The sequence below is a fragment of the Dasypus novemcinctus genome, chromosome 6 (genome assembly GCF_030445035.2).
Source record: "Dasypus novemcinctus isolate mDasNov1 chromosome 6, mDasNov1.1.hap2, whole genome shotgun sequence".
NCBI lineage: Eukaryota > Metazoa > Chordata > Mammalia > Cingulata > Dasypodidae > Dasypus > Dasypus novemcinctus.
Window position 1 is genome coordinate 67980165 of NC_080678.1, and position 9499 is coordinate 67989663.

Below are 9499 nucleotides of genomic sequence, written 5' to 3' on the forward strand. Positions count from 1 at the left end.
GTACAGGTTATGAATTTTATGCCACTACTTATTATAATAAACCATTACTGATAATGAGCATTGGGTCTCCCACTGATTAGTTGTGACCCTGGGCCAAGTCATTTCACTTCTCATTTCTTCATCTGTAAAATGGATGTCCTGTCTACCTTGCCTAGTTAGTACAATCTCTGTGAAGTGCCTACCAGAGAAAGCTGGCTCAAGTCCAACCCAATAAAAGATAGCTATTGTTACTCTCATGCAGGCCTTTAGGCAAGTGGTTATTTGCAAAGAAAAAACTAAGAGTTCTTTTTAGTCTTCCCAGTGCCTCCAGGATAAATTCCAAACTTCTTAGCTTGGCATATAAACCCTTTGAAACTTGGTCTCTGTTTATCTTTCCAGCTTCATTTCTTAGTCCTTCTTGCTTCCTCACTCCCACCAGCTTCTCAGGGTTCCTGCCATCCTAAACTGTCTGTTACCCTTTCAACTCCAACTATTCTCTCTACCCTCTGTGGCTTTCCAGTGTGTTGGTCCCTGGATTTGGTGACCTCATGCTTCCTTTAGCCTTAAACAACCCCCACACCCCTATACACACAAACAAAATCATGCACCACGTGTAATTTTCTTCAGGAAACCATCCCAGACCCCTCTGTTTGGTCCTTCTAAGGGAATCCTACGTTTACCTCTAGCATAACAGTGCTTAATGTACTGTATCTTCACTTCTATATTCTTGTCTATCTCTTCCAGCAGACAGCAGAGAGCAGGGATTTTTCATTCTCTACTCTGTATCTTGAAAGTTGTCCAGAACAAAAAATAAACCTTCAATAAATGTTTATTTTCCAATGAGTAGCCTTTGGAGTCAGACAGATCCTCATCCAAATTCTGCCTCATAGGGACTATGTTATCTCGGATGAACTATGATCCCTTTAGGAAAAAGGGAAACATCAACTTCCTTTCAGTCATTTAGATAAAAGTAATGAAATGTAGGTGAAAGTACTAATTGCAAAGTAAATGCTGAAGAAATGGTTAACTGTGAAGGTTTGCCACTGTACAGTGAACCCCTCCATGGCCAAGACCATATTTCAGACATATCTGGTGTCCTGAACCTCTTCTTTCAGGTCTATGATGGGAACGCTGAGATGGGCTAAGCAATGTTCAATTTCATAAACATTTACTGAACACTCCTATAGTTAAAGCATGATGCTAGATACTGAGTGTGGGGGGATCCATGAATGAACAAAACAAAGCTCCTTCAAGAGCTGAAAACCCAGTAGAAGGGAACTGACATGAGGACAAATAATTAGAACCCAAAGGAGAGACTAAAGACACCAGACCCAGTGGTACCTCTTCTTCAGAACTAAGAGCTTAGCAATGGAGGGTCTTACCTGAGAATGGAGCACTCAGCCTGGTCTTCATGGAAGGAGACTGGGTCTTCGTCACACCTGGGCAAAGGGATCAAAGCCCATATCAGATCCAGTAGCAGCAATGGTTGAGAACTATCTCATGATTAGCACGTTGAACTGAAAAACGTAACTATCCTCACTGCTCTTTTCCAAACCAGCTCCCATTCCCAACATGTCTCCCAGGTCAGCAACAATACCAACCTTGTCCTGTCATGTGAGTTTAAAAACTCAGAACAAATGTGACACTCTTTGTCCCTCCACTGCTGTGTCACCTAAGCTATTGAGACTTTAGAAAGGACCTAAGTGTGCCCAGGCATCAAGATAGGGAGATTATTGTTGGCTCAAAAGAGACGTAACTATATACCCTTTTGCATCTCCTCTGCTTCTGCCAGGTCCACACCACACAGACTCCCATTTGGCTTACTCCAGGAGTCTCCAGAGTGGCCTCCAGACTTTCTTTACCTCACCTTTTCATAAAACTTCTGGTTTTGCCTTATGAAAAATTCTTGTCTTCCATACTGAAATACCTTCAGTGGTCCATACTGGCTAATCCAGAGTAGGAATTTATGTTGAGAACAGACCCTCTCACTCAGATGACGCCTTTGTTCCTGTTCTCAGCCTTCCCATACCAACCTTACCCCAGTCTGAAATGCTTTATCCATCCTCAGCCCCTACTCATCCTTCGCAGTCCATGTCAGATCCCACAAGCTCCTTCAGTCAAGTCATGCTTCATTGCATTCCTGCTTTAATGTATAAATAAGTTTACTTTTCATTCTGAAGTTTTGGTAACCAATTATACCCTGGCCATGATTATTAATTAATTGTTTTGCAACTGTAAGACTTTTTTTTTTATTTTCATAAGAAGAAATTATTGTATTTTCTTTTTCCAGATGTTCTGCTATAGTGCCTAGTACAGTGCTGCCCAGAGCAGACACTCAATAAACTTGAACTGAATTGTTAACTCTGGCCCCTCAGTAGGTCTGGTCTCTGAAATAATTTAATGAACATAATTTTACTGCATTTTGGATATTGCATTAGGCATTGGAGTTGTGCTTCTCAAACTAAGTGGTGCAGGACTGACTGGTTTGTATTTGTGTGTCCAATCCATGGTGGACAGATATATTTGGGAAAATGGCATGCCAATGTTAAATTTCTATAAAAGTTATTAAATGCTTACTCCCAATTTCAGACAAGTTACTAACAACTTGGGAGTCCACACAGACCCCAATCCACATTGCATGGCACAGTTTTTTAAATGACCCAAAGTTGAAAAAGACCTTGACCCTGATGTCAGAGATTCCACAAGGCAGTGAGAAGATGGCAAAAAATAAAAATAAAAACAAAAATAACCATCATATAGTATATAAACTATATGAAACCATTTTAAATTTTAAAATATTCCTCAATGGCAATGATATATAATTTACCCACATCATGAATTCATGACAACTCCTATCCTTTTCCCTTATGATCCCTTTGACAATATGGCTTTATAGTGAATTAAACAAAGACCACCTACAGACTCAAACCTCCCTACCTGCTAAAACATTTTGTTCCCTCTGGCAGTTAAAAAAAATCAGTTGGCTTAACAAAATGCTTCTCTTAACAAAATGAACTACATTCCCTTGCTTTCACGTTTTTTGACTGCCAATAACCCACTCTGCCCATAACATGAAAAACCACAATTAAATCCACAAGTTTTGCCTTGTTCTCCTCCACTAGAGATATTCACTTTAGTAGGTCATCTGGGCTTTACAGTGTAGGTAAAAAAATGTTTCCCAATAGAAGTAACCTAACAAAGTAGAAAAATCAATGGAAAACAGATACCTAGAATTATCACTCCCAAACTACGACTCGATCATAGGCTCAACCCTGGAGATCAACAATACCTATTGTATGGGAATTTGGCAAGAACTTATATTTTCCCTGATTCATTTATTAATCTTTCTCCTCAAAGTACAATTAGCTAAAATAGAATTGGCACCAAAACATACAAAGTTGCAGATGCTTTCTGAAGTAAGAGGCTAGGCCTAACTAGTTGATTCAATTTTAAAGCCTCCAGCCATCACTCAGGACAGCACAATTCTGAGCTCATAGAAGCAACCACTGAAATAGATCTCCCTACTGGCTTAAACAGCGCATACATGGGCCCTTTTTCAGTTCTGTTGAGTTTTCAGGGACTTTGATGAAGATCATCAAATTCTTGTCAATTAACATCCCCTTTCTGATTGTGCTGATGATTCCTTGCTTAGGTATACCCCCATCTCTTGCCAGTGTATAACACTGGCCCATATATAAAACTATATTTGAGGGAGGAGACCCATATCCAGATAGCCCTACTCCTGAAAGAAAATCAGCTCGAACCAGGTGCCTAGCTGATCCTGAGCATGGATGGCATGCTCTTCCTGCATTATAGCACTATATAGGAATTTCAGGACAATTTCCTTTCGAGGTTGCCCTCGTAGAAATTCAAGCCTGGATATTTTTTAATACAGTGTCTTTCAAACTGTAGATTGTGACTTATTACTAGGTCTCAAAATTAGCTAGTAACAACCAGCAATTTTGTTGTTGTTGTTAGAAAAACAGAATAGAAAATAGCAACTTATTAAAGGTTAAACGTTGTTTCATAAAACTTGTTTAAATTATGTATATGTGCCAAATTGCAATATAAAATGAATTTTTAATTATTGCTCTAGTAAATGATTTCCTTTGTGGTTCTCACCAACTAGATTCTAAGTCCTTAACAGCTGCCTGCCTGGTCCTGACATGCATTTCTCTGTGAAAAGCTCAGGGTTGGTACTTTGGTCTTTATTCCAGTTTTTGTTCCCTTTATTAAACACAAACATCTACACACACAAAAAAAAGTGTATGGAACTTCACAACTTACCTCCTCTCCCATTATCTCATTTAAGCCAGACAATATATTTTTTTCCTGACAATATTTTGAGGTAGGAATCACCTTCATGTAAGAAGGCTAAGGAATTGTCCTGGGTTCCAAGGCATAAAACGGCGAAGGCTAGGTCATTTCTGCTCCTCACACTGAGACCAGAAAAGCAGGAGCCACATATTTTGTCCAGTCCATATTCCTCAAGGCTCACAGGACATTGCTCAATACATTGAGAGGACCACTTGTTTCTATGGTGAAAGAAATGCTTGTGGGAGGTTCTCTTTTTCAACTTAGGATAAACGAGAGGTGAGGCCTCAGAATGCTTATTAGAAAAATGTGTTTCTTCAGTGCCGGAAGAGGACTTCTATTCAGCCTGCAGTACCATGGGCCTCCTGGTGGGTGCGGGGAGATTCTCCAGGTGTGGCCCCAGAACCACTTGCATTAGCACTGCCTGGAGGGCCTGTTGAAAACAGCAGGTTCCTGTCTACATATAGCCCCAGCCCTACTAGATCAACTCCGTAAGGGTGGGACCCAGGAATGTGAGTTTTTCACTCAGACTTCCCCCTTCCATAAGGAGTGTGCCTCTAAAATGTTTAAAACTGACCAGAAGTTTCCAAAACCTAGTCCCATGCTGGGCTGACTCTACCCAACACTATTGCCCAGCTGAGTTTTCACTTTGGATAAAGCCTGGGAAACTGAATTTTCCACAAGTCCCTTCTCCTGCAGTTGATTATGATGCTGAGTTGGGTTTGCAAACCACTACTTCAGATGATAACCCATCACTGCATTCCAGTCTTCATTTCAAACAGGAGATTAGCCAGGGCAACATAGGAAATGACTATGGAAAAATAACAGATGGAAGGGTGCAGCAGACATAGAAGGAAAGGCCAAGGCCATTCTAATCTTGAAAGAATGGGGTTTAAAAAGAAATTGTATTGGTCCAGAGCTGCACAGATAGTGCCAGGCCTGGGAAGATCTAGAAGTGAATGAAATTTGTCCTTGAATCCCTCCCAAGTCCCCTTCCCTAGGAATCTTTGAAGGACCCCACTTAGCTTGGAATATCTGATAGAGTAGTTTATGTTAAAGTATTAATGACAACTTGAATCCTCTTCTCAGGGGCACATATTTTTAAATCTCCATTTTAATAAGGGTCACCACCAGAGGCCTTAATCCAAAAGCAGTCATCCCTAGGTGGAATTTCAGGCACTGAAGAAAATAAGTGGGTGGATTTTAGGACTAGGGTGGAGGGACAGGAGAGAAAGGAAGTTTTCCTGTACCAAAAACAATAATAGAGGAAAGTGCCTGCTCTGTGTAGGTGAAGGCATCACCAAATATTTACTGAGCATCCACTACACCTATGTCTCAGAATTATGCACCCTGATCCTTTTGGCTACAGGGTCATGTCCAGGGAACCAAGAAAAAGAAGTTCGTGTTACCGAGGAAAGGAGAAAGGAGAAAAATGTTATATGAGACAAAGACTAGTTTTAAATGACCCTGGTCTGTGCTGTTACACATATGAAGCTTTTGCTATATTTAAAATATTCTCCTTAGGTTTTGTAAATTAGCCAGATGGCATTCTGATTGTCACTCAGTGCATTTTAAAATAAATTACTGTCACTTTTCTCAAAGAAACAAAATAATCTTATACAATCATAACTCCTTGGGGAATGTCCAAAGACAAGGTACCAAACTCTCCCCAACATTTAACTATAAAACTGTTAAGGAAAAAAAATTGTCATGTGAAATCTGGAACCAAGTATCTCCATTTTGAAGCTTCTATGTCTATGGCTGACTAGGGGGATCCGGACACACAGGGCTCTTAGGAACAGGCCCTGAAAACATTAAGTGCCTGTGAGCACGGCAAAGGCACAAGGGCAGTACCTGTGCACCTGAACCAGGAAGGCCTCGGCTCTGCTTAGCCTGCATTCCTTGGCATGCATTCCTCCTGCTTTCTCAGACTTTAAGAAAAGCAAAGTTGCAGTACAGGTTGCCAAGCAATCTCATTAGCAGGATATGGGCCCAAATGAGTATTTTACACTGCATCTTCTAAAATCAACCCTGTTTTTTAAAAACAGGTGAGCTGTTTTGAATGAGCTTAAAGCTGAACACTAGCAGAATAGCACAGCCATATGGGGTAAAAAAAGAATGTGAGGAACTAGAGGGGCCATCACCAAGTTATTGTAACAGTGGTAGGACTTGACATTCAAATTATATCTATTTATTTGTCTTCCATGGAACTTTAGCAAACAGCTCTCAACCTACTTGAGCTTTCTATATCAAGCGCAGCACTGGTTTTTTTTTTTTTAATGTAGCTGAATATACAAACCTACACATCCCCTGTTCCTGAAAAGCTGTTTTAGAGTGACTTCCACAGAAAAGTCCCAGAAGTAAACATAAGTTAATCTAGATGTAGTATATACATATATTTCATACATACATTTATACACACATATTTAATTATAAATAAAGTACATATACTATTAGAAAAACATACTATATATTAATCTTAATTATGATATAGTAAATACAGCAAAATATATTAAGAAAGAGGTGATGAGAATTAAGCCATGGAATTATAAATATCAAATAAAAACAATACTGGCCCTTGAGTAAAACATTACACTCCTTCATTCCAGGCTTAAATGGTGTTTGTTGCTCTAATCAACAGCTTTTACCATATGGTCAGATTAGTCACTATCCCTATAATCAGGTCTTTGAGGTCAGAAAACAAAAACGACAAAGGGCATACAAGAAAAGTTTACTTTGCTGTCTTAATCTGGAGACTAGAGACAGAGAAGATGAAGATAAGTTTAGCCTGTTTATCACATGCTTGCATTCAGTTCCAGTAATTCCACATCCCTCTCCTATTTGTTGTAAATGTATACAATGTGCACTCCATATCTGACACCAATGTTGGCAAAACACATCCAAGCTTCCTTTCTAAGATGTCAAACAGATTTTTAAAAATCTTAGCTCCAAGAACACATATCTTGGAGCATTCGGCTCCCCCAAGCATTCAGCTTGTTTCAACACCTCTCCCGCGGCTGCTAAAAGGCTGATTTTAACCTATAAAGATTTCTGGGCCCCATCAGTCAGCACGTCTCGCGATCTTCTCAGCTCCAGATTACAGGAGACAATGCATCTAAATCGAAGAGCAGCTGGGGACCGTACCTTCACGACAGCTGCTTCCAGAGAAAGGCATGCAAGTCTTATTTTAATGCCTAGAATCACTTACTCTGTTACAGCGGTGCTGCCGAAGGAAGTATCCTGAAGGCTGAAACAGAAACAAGAAAACATCAGCTAAGTCCGGCCGGGGAGCAGTCTCCCTGATTGCTCTCGGGGAGTTAGAGCACATAACACAAACATGGCATTGCAAGGCAAATCTCCGGGCTCGCCCGGCACGCTCGCTCTACCTTGGGCTGCTGTCTGCACATGCTCGCAACGACACCCCCAGCAGGGGCCCAGCCGCACCGGCGAACCACAAAGCCCGGCAGCCCGCGAGGCTGCGGCGAGCGAGCCGGGCAGGGCGCAACGGCGGGGCGGGACCCCGGGACCCCGAGGCCTCCGGATCCCCAGAAGGAGCACCTGGAGTTTACTGCGCGACCCTGGCCTGGCCAGCCCGAGCGCCGCCTTTCATCCAGGCCTTTCTGCTGCCAGCCGCTCCCGGGGCTGGGAGTAGGAGTGCCCAACTGGTTTTGCCCAGGTGCTGAGACTCCCGGGAGACTTGTTTTCTTCCAGACGTCTCCTACCAATTTTACTGAGCTACTCTCCCCAGGGTTGGAGGCTCTAAGAGATTCAACGTTCAGAAAAGGCGGGGAGGGGACGAGAAGGAAGAGGCAGACATTGCTTTCGTGGGTTTTGTTGTGTTGTGTGTGTGTGTTAAATTGCCGAGGAAAAAAGCAGAGCCTTTGAAAGAGGGCTCTCTGCATCACACTCGATCTGTCTGCAGTTATTTCAGTCCCTGAAAGGAAGCGCCTCAGCACCGGACTACAGAGCTGTGAATGAGCGAGGCCCCGCAGGGCTAGTGGCTAAATTTATTTCAGGCATAAGCTGGTGGCTAGGGGACCGTGCAAGGGATGGGACTTGCTTCTCCCAGGGGCAACCCACCTGAGCTCTGACCACAAGCACCTTTACAATGGATGGAGCAATTAAATCCACAAACGTTTCCCCGTTGAATAAAACCTTGTTGGGGGAGGGGAAGGTTATCAGCCCCTACTTCCTTCTGTCCTCTGAGGATAGCTGCCCTGCCCTCTTTCCACTGGTCATTTCCCCTGCCATGGAATGAACACTCGTTCTGTGACAGATGCTTATTTTAAGTTTTGAACAACGAAAAGCCCACACACTCCTCCCCGCCCTTTTTAAATTTCTCCATTGGTAGAAGCACCTGAGAGGGTGGTTTTTAATCCAAACTAGTTAAGTCAATGAGTTCACTTATCACCAAAACACCCGTAAGTTTTTATTTTTGGATAATTCTAAAATTACTCAAAATTTGGAAATAAGGGGAGGGGTGTGACTTCACAGTGTCATGAAACTAAGACCCTGTCTAGCCAAGGACTTGTTTATTCTCTAGGAGAATGTACTGTGTACCACTTTGCTATTCACTAGTGATTAGATCTCAGACACTATGAAGTTATAAGTCAACTTGCAAATTTTGTCCAGTATGTCCAGAAGAAAAGAAACGTCAAATTCTGTAGTTTTATTGCACTGTAGGATGCTAACCAATTTTGCATGTACCTAAAATCTTACAGAAACATTCTAAGTGCCTATAAATAGATCCTCAAAGTGCTCTTGGAACCAGCTTTGTCACCCTATATGGTCCCTCATTAATAACTTAATACATCTTTGACACATGGCCTATATTTTTATGAAAGTCATGTTTTTAACTTTTAAAATTATACTTGGACAAACCAAAATTGAGTTTTTAAAGAAAAACAGGTTTCATTAAGATCCTTTCAATATTACTTTCCTCTCTCCATATATGTTTAAAAGCTTCTGGATAAAAGCCTAATAAAGTCTGAACTCTATGGACTCAAACATGCTTATAGAAATTTGTTGCTTTAATATTTAAATATAACGTATATATATTCATTTACACCACCTACTATGTGGTATGAGCTAGGTTCATGAGTGCCACATGGCTTCTTCACTATATATGTGTTATTTAGCCTGTTCTTTCTTTTTTATTGAGGTTGGTAAAGATAAGTCTATATTCAGCCTTCTTGACTCTACAGCT

The 9499-nt window shown here is 41.3% G+C and overlaps 1 protein-coding gene across 10 annotated transcripts in view; it reads right to left on the minus strand.

Moving 5' to 3' along the window:
- Positions 1-8132, minus strand: part of FAM13C (family with sequence similarity 13 member C) — a 136459-nt gene extending 128327 nt beyond the window's left edge. For 5 of the 10 annotated variants that reach the window (XR_011649030.1, XM_058298881.2, XM_071215798.1 and 2 more), the window contains exons 1-2: positions 7502-7673; positions 1362-1418 (exon numbers count right to left, since the gene is read on the minus strand). Coding sequence is in view for 4 of the 10 variants with exons in the window: in XM_058298881.2 (XP_058154864.1) it covers positions 1362-1418; positions 7502-7563 (119 nt within the window). In the remaining 6 variants the exon portion in view is untranslated. The other 5 variants (XR_011649031.1, XM_071215799.1, XR_011649032.1 and 2 more) reach the window with 4 other exon arrangements.
- Positions 8133-9499: the final 1367 nt, after the last annotated feature.